The 17,001-nt window shown below is 37.9% G+C and overlaps 1 protein-coding gene across 2 annotated transcripts; it reads left to right on the plus strand.

Annotated features, from left to right (window-relative positions):
- The first annotated feature begins 44 nt into the window (after window positions 1-44).
- On the plus strand, window positions 45-13,058 carry fxyd6 (FXYD domain containing ion transport regulator 6). Of its 2 annotated transcripts, none has more exons than XM_006795410.3 (8): window positions 45-288; window positions 6,934-6,990; window positions 7,324-7,350; window positions 8,041-8,073; window positions 8,251-8,325; window positions 8,560-8,596; window positions 8,717-8,766; window positions 11,789-13,058. In XM_006795410.3, exons 2-8 carry the CDS (start codon window positions 6,942-6,944, stop codon window positions 11,824-11,826), a joined length of 309 nt encoding a protein of 102 aa, XP_006795473.1. In that variant the 5' UTR covers window positions 45-288; window positions 6,934-6,941; the 3' UTR covers window positions 11,827-13,058. The 2 variants fall into 2 exon arrangements, with proteins under 2 accessions (XP_006795473.1, XP_006795474.1); XM_006795411.3 differs by having other exon boundaries at window positions 6,937-6,990.
- The last annotated feature ends 3,943 nt before the right edge of the window (window positions 13,059-17,001 follow it).

Raw genomic sequence — 17,001 nt, forward strand, 5'->3', positions numbered from 1 at the left:
AATGATTTTGTGAGCAGGAGGGTCTGTGGTGAGCGTGCCTGGTGTGTAAGAGAGGGAGAGATGCAGAAAGGGAGCGGCAGGGACGATTCCACGCACTAAATAAGCAGTCACTCCAGGAGTCACACTGTTGTCGTCATCACATCTATTTTTCCAGGGGAAGTACATATGAGCAGGTTGCACATATTGACAGATGAGAATACTTGAAGCAGAGTCCTTGTGAGACAAACTGACTGATTTTTGCGGGTGGATATCAGTTTGTTAACCAACGGTCCGCTGGAGAAACAAAAGGTAAGTTAATAAGCGACATATTTGATTGTGTTATTCATATAAAGACAAAAAGGGATCCAGTGGTCTAAAAAGAATATGAGTGCAATAAGACTGTAAGGCAAGGCAATTTTATTCATAATGCCTCCCCAGTGTGCATAAATTGTGTCTTTCGTGCAAACTTCTTTGTGGAATTATTTTAGGCAAACGTGTGGTGTCATTTATTATTATTATTATTATTATTATTATTATTATTGTTTTCAATAATAACCACCTGTCTGGTGTACATGGTCACAGTAACTAATCGAGATGGCATTTCCAAGGCTGCTTGTTATTTACCACGCGAACATGTACCACGAGGGTGTGTCTGTTGGCACTATTCGCTGGCTACGCGGATATTGCAAAAACGGGATAAAAACCATGATTAATCCACTTGTCATTTCCAAGTAAAATGAACTCGTTCGTTATGACACTGCTGTTTAGCTGTTTCAGTAAAAAGGAAAATCACCAGGCGGATGATGGCTCGGGTTTTCTCAATCATCAGATAATCCACAGGTTGAGACACGAAAAAGTGGATCAATGCGAAGACGTCACGCATCGGATATTGAGGCATATTGTGCAAGGTGTTTTTTGTTGTTGTTTTATGTCAGTCAAACCAAACAACACGTAACTTAGCTCAGAGCCTTGATGGATCGTCACGAGTAATAGAGAGGTTATCAGTGTGTGTGACTGAGGTCTCCCTTTGTCCCCGACAGGCGACTTTATCTGGAAACAACCGCTGAATGTACGGTCACGCTCATTATTTATTTATTTATTTATAAATCAGTTATCTTAGAAATGGTCTCAATGTAGGCCAGAGATTTCGACCTTAAAGATGCGTGCCACACCCCTTATTCCTGTTTAAGTGGAGTCAGTGTTGTCTCTGCTTTAACCCATTTCTCTTTCGGCGCCACAATTGTCAGTTGGAGACAGTTACCATGGCGATAACTGGACACTAAATTACGATGGCTGTCATAGTGGTGTAACATCATTATAATGGTAGATATAGAGGTCAAGGCTGTTTTTTGTTTTGTTTTGTTTTTTGGATTCATGTATTGTACAGCTGCCCCACATTGTATTGATGTTAATATATAGGGCTCTTTTCATATTTAGTTGGATTTATTGGGTTTAGATAATGCCTCAGGGTTATTAGTCACCCAAACTAATTTCCTTCAGACACCCGCACTACTCCAAAGTGTAAAGTGAAACAGGAAGATATGGCCCAGTTATCCCAGCCAATATTTTAAAACTGTGTTAAAATTTACGCCTGATATCTAACCAATAGATCTACAAAGCAAATAGTGTGCTATCAGTCAGGGAAGTGCAAATTGAGGTGCAAATGAAAACTACATGAATTTGCACTTCTCTGGCTTTGAAGCACACAGGAAAAGCCAGTGGGGAAAAACAACAACGACAACAAGAACAAAAACATCTGTCATGTGATAATTTCAAATATCACCTAACCTCTGTTTCATTTGGTACATGGTAGGCTATTGATAGAACTACTATACTATTATTGTAGGGTCTCTATCTTGCAATATAAAGCGCATTGAGGCAACTGCTATTGTGATTTGGCACTAATATAAATTAAATTGAATTGACTGAGTGTTGGTGTTAGTGGGGTGTGGTCATCTGTAAAAACACACACTGTCATTTTAGGATGGATTTTCCTTCATGACCTTGTTGTTTTTTTCCCCACAACTCCTGCACATTTGCCAAGCAGTAATAATGTCAAAGGTTAAACCATTATTTTTTTCATGTCTCTGTGATTCTGGAGCACTCTGCTGCCCTTGTGTACTTCCCTATCTCACTGCTGTTATTGCTTTGTCCCTCCTTGGCCTTTGTTTTTAAAGCTCTGTGCATGTTATACTGTAAATGTCACTACAGTACAACAGGCTGCCCTACCACAGTCCTCTCCCCTCAGACAGTGTCTCCTCTGCATGCCCTTCACCTGTACTACCAGACAATGTCTAACCCTGTCAGCCTGTCTCCCAGTCTCACTGGCTTTCAGCTTGCCCTTTCCTCGTCCCAACATTACAGGAAACAGCCTCCATTCAATGTTGTTGCCTTTTCCAAACAGATATCATCACCACGTCTGCCCTTTTCTAGTTCTGTACTCTCAGAAAATAGAAAGCCTGGCTGAGGAACTTGATATTACCAAACAATGGTGCAGATTAGACAGAGGAAAGATGGAAAGGCAACTGCTCAGGTGTCATGTTCACACACAGGGAGAAAAAGGCTGGCAGAAACAATCAAATGATACATTATATGGGGAAGTACAATTGTGCCAAATCTCTAACTCGTTCTCACAGGAAAAATATGACACTGACCCACCCAAGGTCAAAAGTTCTACACTTCAGAAGGAAGCCAAATTGAACTCTAACAAAAGTCATTGTAATTTTTGTACTCATCCGATGGTCATGGATATTGGCCAGAGAAGTAAGTAATTTTAAGCTAAACCTATGAAGCTGATATTTTAGTACTGGTGTATAAATGTTTTGTCTTCATCCTTTTGTGGGATATTTGATAGGACTTGGTAGATTACAGGTTTATGTCATATACAAGTACATTGTAAACCAAATTATGATATTTTCTTAAATATAACCAAGTTATTTAGTGCCTAAACCTTACCTAACAGTGAGTAAACTGTCAAAGTGAACAGTGACTGAAACAGAAAAGAAACAGTAAGCAGCAAAGTATAAAAACTCCACTACTGACTAGCTTATATATAGTGTTATATATAAAACACTCAAACCTAAGGAATTTCATTCCTTCAAACACAATATCGTAAAAAGGCAGTGTAAAATAACAGGCATCAATCATTTTTCTACACATCTCATCTTAATGTCTAGCACTCTAAATAAATATTCTTCTGCTTTTCAGCTATTAAAAAATCAAGACTTTTTGCAGGCAATCTAAAATCAATCTAAAACCAATGCCTCAATTGCTGAAACTGTTACAGAACTTTTTCCAAGATGATTTTTTTTACTGCTCAAGGGACAGCTCTCTATGTCCTTACAAAGAGGGATGAGTGTTGCGGTCTGAATAAACTTGCTATATTTTGTGTGACACTGATTGCTTGCCCTTTAACCTCAGACTTTCTTTGGCTCCTCTGAAATCAGCTGAGGTTGTCCGGCTGGCCACTTAACCCTGGGCACTTACTGTCATATCTATGCCATTAGCAAGTGCCTAAGTGAGAAGGACACAAAAGAGCATCAGACTTCTTTCCATCAGCCTTGGTATGGTTCTGTCTACTTTTTCAAAATTCTCTCCTTCCATTAGCACCAAAGTGACAGATCGAGCTTTAGATTGCCAGTGCAAGAGAGCAGCTGGCTGACACACATCACGCCATATTGCTCTTGCTGTATTATGTTGAGACATATTATGCCAAGACATTATTCACATGAATAAGTGAACAATTCCCCATGTCAGTATGACCTCAGATTATGCTATTTGATAGAAAAGCAATCTTGTGTATGCACACACACACACAGGTGACATGATACATTTTCCTCATGTTTACTGATGCACAGCCGGTGGTAATGCATCAACAAATGTAACATATTCAGGGAGGAATGATGCCACTTTGTAAGTGCTAATATTTACTAATAGCCACTTGAGGTATTGCAAAAACAAAAAACGAAAAAACAAACCATTGAAAAAACCCATCTTCCTCTTTTATAATTAAAAAGCCTTTTAAAAGCATTCAGGTCACTCTCCCTCTATCATGTTCATAAATGTAATTTTAGTGATGTCATCACCAATTAAAGGCTTAGTGGAAATCTGATCTGTGGGTGGGCCCAGGAGGATAAAAAAAACTTTCACTGACTATTGATTATTTCTGATAAAGGCTCATCAAGCAGCCACCATCTTTTAGAGCACAATCGCTTCTTGGTATCTGCCTTTTTTAAAAAATTTTTTTATCCCATATCATCCTGGATAGTGTTTTTCCAACAACAGTTTAACAGCATGTGAAGAGTGAAAGATGAAAGTGAAAGAGTTGCAGGTGGCTCACGGTCAAATACCTTCCTTTATTGTAACCATCATCACGGCTGTCAGCTCTTTGATTATTGCAATTTTAGCCACAGTAAAACTAGCATGAAAGATGAAACATTAAAGATTAAAAAAAGAAACAAAATCAACTAAACAATTGTCCATGAAACAAGGAGTGTTTGACAAAATAAACATAGATGACCTGCTTTGTTAATGAATGACCTATTTTATTTATGCCTGCTGCATGCTGCACGTGAGCAGATGCAGTGTTTATTAATAAAGCTGAACTGCATGTTAATCTTCTCAACATGCACACCTTGAGAAAAGAGGACAGAGCTTTCTGTCTTGTCTGCTTAGTAACAGGTGTGAAAAAAAGGTCCTGCGCTAAAGGAAGCTATTTTCTTTTCTATCACTGGGATGTTACATAGAACTTTAAAGGTCTTAATAATGCAACATATAAATGAATACATTGATATTATTTATTTAAAAGGGACATTGCACATTGTTGAATATATCAATGTAAATAAACAGAGTTAGCCAAAAGGCTACTTTTCATCTGTTGTCCCTGGCAGGTCAGACTAAAACGATAAATAAGAAATTCAACACACCATCAAACAATGTACACCAATCTAGTCCAGACAACAAATTTAAAACATAAAATTTCATAGGACAGTAAGAAAATGCAGAACAACAAATACATATAAAATACATTAAAAATAACATATATTAATATCAAATTCCTGATCACAAATCTGATTCCCCTTTAGCCATTATTTGAGATGAGTTTTAAATCACTCTTCCAGTGATGTTGGATTTTAACATGATGAACTTACCTAATGGTTTGATTCTCAAATCATCACCTTATGATTTGAGGATCATAAGGTGGAATCTATAAAAATATATTTGTTTATATATTATATATTTCTTCTGTTCAAGATCACACGCAAAGATTTTTGTTTCAGATGTATCATTCTATTGGATGGGACAGCTTCATCTGTTCCTCCATCGTCATCTTATGTCACATCATTTCAGAAATGTCCCAGTTACTATTATGCTGTTTAGATCTGTTTATAGCTCACAAATCAAATAAGTGGAGCACAACATACAAATTGCAAGTGCGCAGGAATGCTGTTGTTCATACTACAGCTAATGACCATAATGGGATAATTTGTTTGCTTAAATGCATTATGTCCTATACCAGTGATGCAGCTGAACACAGGCAAATAGACAGATGGCTAGATGGACATAAATAGACCCAGTCAATCAGAGGACCAGTTCAATACTCTTAGAATTAGTAGTCGATACTCTCAGTTAACAGTACTAAAGTATGGGTTATAAAACCTCTGGAAGGTGCAGTGCAGACATCCCATGGTTTGTTTATAGATCATGCATGTTGAACTGCAGACATGTTTTGTTTTATTAGTTCACACAGAGCATTGTTCTGCTCCATCAAATCCATTGCTGTCATGCTGTGTTTCCCATCTATATTAATTTAGAGTGAAGTATTATAGTCAATAGTCACTGTCAGCTGATGTATAACAATCTATCAGACACTTTATTTGCACAAGCTAATTTGATGGGGCTTTGGACTGCTCACTACACACTGATCCATGACACGTATTTGCATTCAACAGCCATGTACAGTGGTATCATGATATTAGAGTGACAAAAAACAGAAACAGATTAACTGAACCTGCCATATGTTTTGTTTACATGCTACAAAATAAAATCAAGAAAGTGGTCTAAGTTGGTGTCAGAGATTCAAACACTAGAGGTCAAAGGTGAGACTCATTCATTATGCACCGATCTGCTAAAACACAGCCAAAAAAGACCCAATCTGTTCATTTTACACATTCTCACACACCTGAATTTTTATCGCCAGATGGTCTGGATGATGTCAGAATGCAAACTGATTAACTGAGTTTCAATGTTACTATAATTCCCCTTACAACTGATCATGGAATAACTAGGAGGGAAGAAATTTCATAAATTGACTTGTTGTAAAAAAAAAGAGTTGTGGAGCCATATACCTTGGATGTCTAAAAAAATGATTAATTAAATAAACTGAAAATTAATAAATACATAAAATATTTTAGCTCATTATAGTTTGCCTGGACATAACAACATTATAGTTGCCTAAACATAAGAGATATCTCTGTAGCAGACATGGTGTGTGTCTGCACGTGGGTGCGCACTGAATAGCCTACATAAAAATAGGTCAAGGTTGTGTGATGCCCACAGAGACGAAGAAGCAGTCTCTGGCAGAAAAAGAGAACATGTATGGCTGTGAACACAGATCATTGTGCAAGATAAAAGCTGTATCCACAAGCATTTGACATCTGCTATACTCCAAAAGGCTGGACAGAGCAAGTGTTGTGCGTGATGTGAGTCCTCTTTCCTCTCACTCAGTAGGTGTGTAATTGTGTGGTCATCATCTGCGCAGTAAGACCTTGAATGCATGTTCATTGTCGCTGTTTTTGTCCCAGACTGCAGACATGAATGTGCTGGAGTGGAGTGGGAAAAACAAACGAGCAATCAAACAAACAAACAAACAAAAATCCCCCTGACTGTCTATTTTGTCTTCTTTCAATTCTCTCTCACCCCCCCCCCCCTTCCTTTTTTATTACTCTGTGTCAGCAGTTGCCATGGAAACTATTTTGCTCATCGTCTCTTCACTCCTTGTATATATGACTGGTAAGTACAACCCTACTCATGCAACACACACGTGCATCCATGCATACAAACACACATGCATGCACACTCGCCGATTGTCCATAGGGAGGCAGTGTTGGCGCAAGCGGTGACATTTCATGGAAAAGGACTGGGGGTGGACAAGTCAAATCCATAGAAAAACATCAGTTTAAGTGTGGATTTTACTATGCATGCCTGGTCTCTTATTGTGTGGGACTGAATTTGCAAAGATATGTTTTTCATCTTTCACTTATGGCCCTCTAATTTCCTGTGTTTCTCCCCTTTCTGTTTTCTTTCCACCTTTTCACTTTAACCACTTAACACTCTGCCTCGCAGCTGCAACAAACACTGATACAGAGGGGGGTGAGTACTCCTCCTGTGGTCTCTAATGGGGTCAAACGTTGATCTTAAGTGCTTTACTGATGATCTATTCATGTTTAGATCAGACTCTTCGGATGTACTGATAGAACCTTAAAATTACCAGACCAAGTTATTAACCCAAACAGATTCTAGTTTTGAAGACATATGAGCAGTAATTTGGCAAGAAATAGAGTTGATAAAGTAGGATAAATATATAGGATTTCAAAATCTATGAAATCTAAAGTGTTGGATCTAAAGAGCACTGTTTCAAAGTCAAACCATCATAACGCTATTACTGAAAAATCACTGCTTGAAGTAAATTACATTTTATATGAAATCTGTTTAATATGTGATATTATTATATGCAATATTGTTTCATGCCAGCTTTCCCCTTATCTCCTATTGACATATATAGGATATAGTGGTCTTCTATATCCATTTCATTTTCATTAACAGAGCAATAATTTCCTGAATGACTACCAATACCCTTAGGAAAGCTGATTAGTTTACTAATTTTCAAGATGAGTCATAAAAATAATTATATAGGTTACAAAAGAAGAAAGTCATGGATTTGGTCACAAAACACTCAAAAAAGTGTATTGATAATAGTGATACAGGCTTGCAACTGAGACAATGTGTTTTGATTTCTCATTGTGGTTTTATAAATGTGTTTGTTTTCCTCTGTGTTTGCAGCAACCAATTCCTCTGAAAACCCATTTATTTATGGTAAGTTAAAGCAAAACCTTCTGAAATAACTAGCACATTGAAAGTACTTAGCACATTGCTGAGACATAGACTCATTGTAAATCCCTCAAAATAAATAAATCAAATAATTTAAAAAGCATTATTTGCGATAAACAATGATTAAATTACACCCCTGCTGTTGCTTTCTTTCTTCTGCAGACTATGAAACCTTGAGGATTGGGGGATTGGCATTTGCAGTGGTGCTGTTTACACTTGGCATTCTTCTAATCCTCAGTAAGTTAACCGTGTGTGTCGCTTCATCATGTCTACACGCACTCTCCACTATAACCAAATGTTACAATTTAATTAGAAATAATAAAAAACTGCATTTTCATAGAATTTTCACATCATTCTACTCCATGATCTTCCTTACACGCTGTTTCACAATCCAGTAACACTTTAATAGTGATGACACAGATGTTTCGTTCACAACAGAACAATACAGCTGACAGTTTAATGTGTTTCCAGGTCGGCGATGCCGCTGTGGTATTAACCAGAAGCCCAGGTATGTCAGTGTCCCTCTCTGATTTACAGAAATGATTTTTTTTAAAAGCTGCATGAGGAGCTTTTTTGGGTCATACTATTTGATTTAGTTACCATGACAACCTGTGGATTCTCTCTTCAGGGCCCCCGGAGATGAGGAGGCACAGGAGGAGAATCTGATTGTCTCCAAGGGTAAGATGCACATTTTAACTCTTGTCATTTCCTCCTCACCTCAAGCTCACCCTCTGACATACATCCATAATTAAGTTTCCTTCTGAGAGAGCCCATAGAACACAGGAACTGGGAAATCTGCTCCTTTTGGCTACATTTCAGAATAATGCAATATCTGCTTTTTTTCTTTCATTTTTTTTTTTACAGTTAAAAAGCTTTTAAACAATCAGTCAAATGTGGGATCATTTTTTGCAGTGTTTCTGCTCTCATGTTATCCATTTGTCTAAAGCTACTGATGGAAGATGCATTGTGATCCTTTGGTCACATAAAACCAATAAAATCACAGCAAAAAATATGCTTTACTATATGCTATAAAAGAAAAAGTGCAAAGATAAACAGTGTTATTACTGTAATTATCACATAACAGTGCTTGATATATTTCAAGATATTTTTAAATAACATCTTGAAGAGGACATATATTCTTACACCCCACAAAAAGTTGGTGTATATTTCATATATTTATATAAATACCGTATTTTTCCCAATTATGTTGTTAGAAATATTGCTTAGACTTTTTATTTTAAAGTGGCTTTTAGTCCACTGTATATAACCTCTGTTTTACAGTTTTTCTCCATTGGTTTGGCTCATTTCTTTAAACAGAAATTACATTCTCAAAACTCTAAGATCATTTGGCAAAACACTCTTACAGTTTAGCACAACACTATAGCTCACCTGCAAAAGCTCATATCTCTTCCAAAACTGTTCACTCAGGCTTCAATCTAAATCCCTTTTTCATTTAAACAGTCAGTGTCTCCAAAATAGCAAAGATCCTTCTCAATAGCTTTGGCTCATTTCTCGACACAGATCGGACATTCTCATCATTCTTGGTGCTTTTGTCAAAATAAACCTGGATGGTTGATCACAACAACATGGTCCACCTGCAAAAGCTCATACCTCCCCTAAAACAGTTCACTCATGTGTCAAAACTACGTTTCTTTCTAATCTGAATAGTCAGTGCCCCCAAAATGCATCGTCCCTTTGGCATTGTGTGAGTACTGCCATACAAAATGTTTAGATGTTTTGTCACTATGGCAGAGGACCAACAATATACCACAGAAGAAGAGTAGCCTCCAAGGTTTGACATCACAGATCGCACTCACACTACCAAGGAAATGATAACCATTTTTTATTCACACGCAAAGAAAGTTTCATACATAAGTAAAAAGAAAATGTACATTACAGTAGTAAATTGTATGAACACAAAATCAGAAAACAAGGACTTATTCAGTGTTCGCTGTACTCATTCTCCCGCTGCACAGTGACTGGAATACTTCTGTAAACTGTATAAATTATGTAATTCCATAGTTTACAGTAATTTGTTCAATATATTTCTTCTCATATTTAGTATCAAAACATTCCACTAGTCCTCTCCACCTGCTAGTATAGACCTACCACTGTAGGCAGATGCACACAAAATCTCTACAGTAAGTTATACATTTTTAGCCTCACACACAGTGCCCTGTCCTATACAACATATAATTCCATCATATATTACATAGAGTACATACCTGTTTTCCCTGCGAAAGGTTTGGATAATGGAGGAGACTGTAGAGCAAGGCACATTAGGCTGCACTCGACGACCTGCCTCTGACATTGTGAGGCCATGGTTTATGACATGGTCTATAATTGTGGCCCGAATTTCATTCGGGACAGCACAGTGTCTTCGTGCTCCTCGGCCTCCTCTTCCCCCTATTCCTCCACCACGCATTCTCAGTCCTCCTCTTCTTCTTCTTCTTCCTCCTCTTCTTTGAGGAAGAACTTCCCCTTGTCCGTTTGCTTGGCCTTGTCTATCCATGTTCAGTGATCTGACTGGCTCTGGTCAAGCTCTATATATCTGTGTTTGGCAGCACACAATCATGGAACACACCTGTGTGTGACACCTAGTTTCACCTGACTGTCAATGACTGTCATCAGTTTATCAAATATTCAAAGAAATTCATATATGGTATTCATGGTATTATGTTCTTGACCAATTTTGACAATTGAACAGACGGTTGTGCATGCGAGTACTTATACAATGAAATCATGCTGACATGTTTTGGAGGGAATGATCATTAGACTGAGAATCAACTAATCAGTTAAGATCTACAAGATCTATTCATTTGGAAAATGTGCTAAATGTGGGCTAACTGTATAACTGTAGGCTACTTGTACTTAATCATTTGCAAAGATGCACTGAGACAATTGAGACATGTACTAAGGCATTTGCCATTTGATAAAATGAATGAGAAATGCCATTCTGTTGTGAACATTTGCCAAGAGGTTTGGAGGTTTGTCCATGTTATTTTGAGAATGTAATTTCTGTTTCAAGAAATGAGCCAAACCAATGGAGAAAAACTGTAAAGAGATGTTTCAGCACCTGTTGCTTTAAATCTTAGTGAATCTTAGCTTCTTTTCATGCCGTCTTCAAGAAGAGCTCAGTGATTCACAAGGTAGCAGGGAGAAAGTTTGTCTTTAGGCTTTAGACCAGAAAGTTTTTCTTTAAGATATTATTTTTAGTTTTGAAGTGAAATTTGGTTAAACTTATGCAACAAAACTACTTTAGGTTTGGGGAACAATCAAGGGTTGAATTAAAGTACACCTTTTCAAGAAAGCATATGGGCTATGTGTTTTAACTGAATATTTTGATATGATATTTATAGCATTTTTACTGAATTGCATGCATTAGTTAACTTGTGTGAGTTATAAGAGTATCTTCCACTTTAAAATGCACATACCTTGTACATTAAGTGAGTGCGTACATGTACTCTACAGTAGTGCTCTTTGTTATAAGGTCACGAGTACAAAATCCATGTACTCCTTGCATACTTAATGGCCCTCAATTAGCAGCAGAGCCCTGAGCATTGTCCTTCACCTTCAAGTGATTGCAAGTGAGTGAATGTTTTGGCACAGGAGAGGAATATTTAACAAGAAATAACTCTGGGCAAGTTTAATGTTTTGCATGTTCGCTTCAGCTAACTCACTCATCATTGACCTTTTTCAGCTGCAGCAGCTGCCAAGGAGACTCCACCAGAGAACTGAGGCAACTCTAAAGAACTACCTTCTGAAAAGAAGATTTTATTTGATACTTGTCTACAATAATAGTGAAGGTGTGGGTGATTATTATAACCGGTCATGCGATAGGGTAAGAGGGGAGGTATATGTTTAGAGGAGTAATGCTGATATGTACATAATTCTTGTGCCTGCTGTTCTTCGTTGTGATCATGCCAGTCCCTCCCTCGCTGCCTGTGCTCTTGTCCATTCCTGTGCCTTTCTGTGACCGTGTCTCCACTTCATTGTCGTAGCCAGTAGCACCTTTAATGCAAGATTGTCTTTAAAAGAAAAGAAGACTTTCAAATCTTGTGTGACCTGCTGTTCCTAATTGTTTTGTTAATTGTCCAGCGTCATATTTTGCCAGTCAGAATATAGCACATATATATATATACAGTATATATATGTATCAATACGATATGTGTATAAATAGTACTGATAGTTCACAGAAACATGAATATCTTCATTTATGTTTAAGTGTGAATGGCTGGGTGTGTTTGTGTGGCCATATGAGTGTAGTTATGTGTGCATGCATATCCTGTATGTGTATGATTGTGTGTACATCACAAGTGCATGTGCATCTCTACATGCAAATGTGATGAGCCTTATATAAGACAATCTCAACTGCCACAGCTCTCTTGAGGGAGCACAGTAGTGTGCAGGTACCTGCATGGGCTCCTCCACCGCAGTGTTTAACAGTTCATAGTGGAGGAAGCTTCTGCATCAGCTATCTCACTGCCACCTTCTCCACATATCCACTCCACTGCTCTGTCACTGGCTCCGTCAGGATTAGCTAGTCTCCAGCAGGCTATAATTAGTTTTCCCATACACACTCACTGGTGCCACAAATCTGTCGAGCCAGGGTATCGTTCTTTTCTCTTTGTTATTTGTTTAGTCAGTCTCATGATGTTTTAAATAACTAGACATGCATTACACTGCCGGAAGAGAGATTAAGTTTGTCTGTGGAGTTTGAGAGTCATGATATTGATATTATTTGTTTGCCAGACTACATTAATAGTAGCCTAATGTAAGCCAAATTATAGAGAGAGTATAGATCACTAGTCCTTGTTGTCACCCTGCTGCCAGGTCGGGTTTTAACCAGTATTAAGTCTGAAATTAAACATGAAAGCTATACAAGTAAATATGTTCATTTTTCACACAAGAGTCTTGTTGTGTGGCAACCTGTTGTGCTTTGGCATAAATAAAAGTGGCTGAACACAAAACGTGTATTTTTATGTTTATTTCTTTTATTTCTTTTTTGTTTTCATTTTGCTGAAAACCTGATTTTGTTGTAGAATTTGGATTCTTATTGTTTTCTTCAGGGAACTTTCTATAAACATTAATTTACATGCAAACGTCAAACAGCATTTGAAATCACTCTGCTGTTTTCCAGTCAATGTCAGTCAAGGTTATAATACTGTCACCTGGGGCTATGAAACCATGTGTCAGGGAAAGATTTCTCCACCTGAAGACTCTATAACATTCCGCATTTTCTGTTACGATTTCAAAGGTTGAAGCAGCTTTTGTTTATTGGCACCAGCTTGCAAATTTTATGAGACTATAAATATGTAACTGAGCGGCTGAACTAAAATATGCCAGAGCATGGAGGGGTGGTTTAGTGGGTGGGGATTTCTACTGTGGGAGTCTGGTCTGGAAATGCAGACAGGGCCACCCGCAGACACACCTGGACAGTGGTGATACAGAGCCTTCTGCAGCTAAGGTGAGTGACTGCTCTCTTAAATAAATATTAAAATAAATGTGGCACAAAAATCTGTTACCTTAAAATGATTTATATAAATGTTAGAGGTGGATCATGTATGGAAGATACATGTTTTAATAGGTTTAAGTTATTTCTGTATTACATGTGATTGTGATGTCATTCCTGCAATGAAAAGTTTAACCTTTCTATGCAGGCTGTCCAGTAAACAATAGTCCAAAACATGTTCTCATGGCTCAGTTAATATGTGTTGTAAAGCTGGGTTTAGAGGACAGTAGTTTGTTTGCTAAATATCCTGCTAGATGCCCACTTTTAAAGAAATCTCATAGCAGTGATGTAGTGCTTGACTTTAGGGGTGCTGTCTTTATTTGCCAAAATCACTATATATCAATTAGGCAGTCGTCACAGCAGCTTCTTTTCCATGTTCTATCTATAACCTCTATCAGACTGTGCAAGGTTCAAGGTTAATGAATATTGGAGCTGTAATATATTAATGAGTAACTGCCCAGTATGCCCTTATGCTCAGTGGTGCATTGAAAAGGCCTAGGCACATAAAGGATTAAAGAACTGTTGTTCACAATGCACACAATGGCATACTTGAAGTAAGTGGAGAGAGCAAGGGAAAGTCTCAGTTCTTTAATCTGTTTAAGTTAACAAGTAAAGACTTGGAGATCAAACAAGAAACGCTTGTTTGTGGGAATGCGTGTGGTTTTGGTGGTGGGGAGGGGTGGTGAAAGATGTTGGCAGCATGGGTGGGGAAGAAGAATCAATACTGCCATTAACCTCTCAGTGAAGATCAAGGCAATCGCTTTGCCATTAAGACTGCAGTAGGCAACCCACAGGGCAATTTGTTCAGGACATATAAAGTTTCCAAGCCTTTCAACTGCCTCTCATCTAAAGTGAATAAGCCCAGTTAAATTAGCTACTAGAACAGTCAAACTTTATTACAAGAGAAGGGCTGTAGAAACAAAATACCCACAAACTTTTTAACCCACACATGTTTTCACATACCAGACCCAATGGTGGGAATACTATTAATACAAAGGTTTGTGTTTAATAATTTAAAACAGTGGACCTTGGTGGATCACCGGTTGGTAGACGCAACCCCCCATCGCCCCAGACACGCACACTTTAAATAAAAAAAACCCTATTTGTATTATCTTTTTGCAGTTTGACCAGCTGAACACACAAACAAGACAAGACAACATGTCTTCTCCTAAAGGTGAGTTACACAGCAGCTGAACTGCTCATTATGAACAAACGCCAGGGCAAGGAAACAGACGCATTCGAGTGACATAACATTTGCACGGTCATAACTAAACTTACTGTTGTGATTCTGAGTCAGAACCGCAAGTGAGCATGTTAGTCATATATCAGGGGAGCGCAAAGTTCCCTTTTTTTTTATTGTTATTAATATTATGAACAACAATACAAAGGTTAACACTGGTCATGGAAAATATGACCTTCTAGCATTTAAGCATTGTTTCACAGTCAATCATGCTTACTTAGAATTTCTGCATTACTAGTCATGCCTCTGGCTTTTTGGTAATAAGGTGATATAATAAATTAGATGACAGTGAATTCAAGTGAATTTGTGGAGGCAGTAAAATAAGAACAAATTTAGGGGCTGATAATGGAATACAGAATCATTATTTAAAGAAACATTTGGACTTTTAAAGCCACTTATGATCTGCCAGAAGAGTCTGTTGTCTGTGCACAACTTCAGACAATGGACCAATTTAGACTGTCACCCTGTTTTCACAACATGCACAAAATAAAACACTGAATTGAGCCCTGAATGTGTCCAAATCACAACACAGTGAAACATAGCTTCAATATTTAAGCTTGATGCAGCTTGCAGTTATGTGTCTGTAGAAAACAGTTTTTACTGGCTCTGTAACTCTTTCCACTCGCTGTCCTTCAATAGGTGCAGATGTTGACCTTGATGCAGACTTTGTATATGGTAAGCAACTACGTCTTAAAAAAGTGTATCTCATCATAGTGTGTAGAAAGCAAGATACAGTCAGTTTCTGTCGTTAGGATTAGGGGTCTGGGGGGTGAGGGGGTGGAAAGTAATGGTGTAGTGACAAAGCGCTTTGTGAATTTGTAGATTATGAGAAGCTGCGTCTTGGAGGTCTGATCTTTGCCGGGGTCATTGTGTTCCTTTCCATCATTCTGTTGGCAGGTAAGACAGCATTTCCATCCTATATGTGCTGTGTTTTGTGTTTGTATAAGTTTTCATATGTGTTTCAATGGAAAAGAAAGGAAAATAGAAACAAAGGCCCTAACAAATGGAACACCTAAGGTGAGGATTGCCGAGGACATGGCTGGAAAGGCTGGCTGAGTGTGAACAGCCAATGAAGATACAGAGAAATATGCTCTCTTTTTCTAGTCCCTGTCAGTACTCTCACTGAAGTATTTTGGATCAGCTGAAGGCTTTTCAGGGAGTTTTTAGGACATCCTGATAATAATGGAGTAGTTTAACTATCCATAAGTTTTGATAGGAACTAACTATCACTTGGTTTTGCTTTTTTTCTCAAGGGAACAAGATCAGAAACTGTGGCAAATCCAAGGTAAGATATTGCCGGATGGGTTTATAGTGACATCTGCTGGTCATTATGAAACAATAACTCGTTATATGATGAAACAGTACTCTGTTTTAACTTCTGCATAGTGCAAATCTTCATAAAGCTAATGTTAACATGACATAAAAAAGGAATTAATGGATGCAACCCCTACATGAAAAATGACCTCATTTGTTTTCTTGTCAACAGCCAAGACGTAGTGATGAGGAAGATTACTAATCCGAGAAGAACCATTGTGGCAATGACTTGCGATACACGGCATTGCTGTGAGCTGTTATGTGTGTAAGAATGTAAGGCTTTTGTAAAAATAAAGTGTATTCCACCACGCTTTGTTTGTGCTTGATATAAGAAGATATAAAAGTAACTAATTATACAATTAAAAAAATAACATAACAGCAAAATGTATAATCTGACAGTATTAAAGTGTTCATACGCATTAAAGTGAACAACAAAGGCAGTTACTGAATAAAAACAAGTAAATGGTATCCAGAGGATGATAGCCTTCCAGTTAAAAGAATCACCTGACATCTGACCTTAAAGAACAAAAACAAGTCTGCTCGGAAAGGAAACGCCCAACCCAGGCACAGCGTCTCTTTAGTAGCCTACCTGGAACTGGTTTGCATTACAAGCTCCCCATCATAATATAAAAGGCTGTATGCAGAATTGTATGAAGTTTACACTTTGATAAAGAGAATGGTAAGTGGACAGTGTTTGTACGGCACCTTTCTAGCCTTACAGAGTCCACAGGAAATGATCTAGACTCACACCAACCTGTAATAAATCCTCCCTTTGCCTATGAGGCACCCGCCCAACAAGTTTCACAAGTTTTTTTTTTTTTTTTTGCATAAACCTCCTGACAGTTGA

The sequence above is a fragment of the Neolamprologus brichardi genome, chromosome 14 (genome assembly GCF_056152115.1).
Source record: "Neolamprologus brichardi isolate AB-2024 chromosome 14, ASM5615211v1, whole genome shotgun sequence".
Taxonomy (NCBI): domain Eukaryota; kingdom Metazoa; phylum Chordata; class Actinopteri; order Cichliformes; family Cichlidae; genus Neolamprologus; species Neolamprologus brichardi.

Bases quoted from the DNA above. Each gene is read 5' to 3' on its own strand.
- fxyd6 (XM_006795410.3), top strand. From the start codon at position 6,942: ATGGAAACTATTTTGCTCATCGTCTCTTCACTCCTTGTATATATGACT. The intron at 6,991-7,323 runs GTAAGTACAACC...TCTGCCTCGCAG, and splicing joins ACTCCTTGTATATATGACTG to CTGCAACAAACACTGATACA. The intron at 8,074-8,250 runs GTAAGTTAAAGC...TTTCTTCTGCAG, and splicing joins TGAAAACCCATTTATTTATG to ACTATGAAACCTTGAGGATT.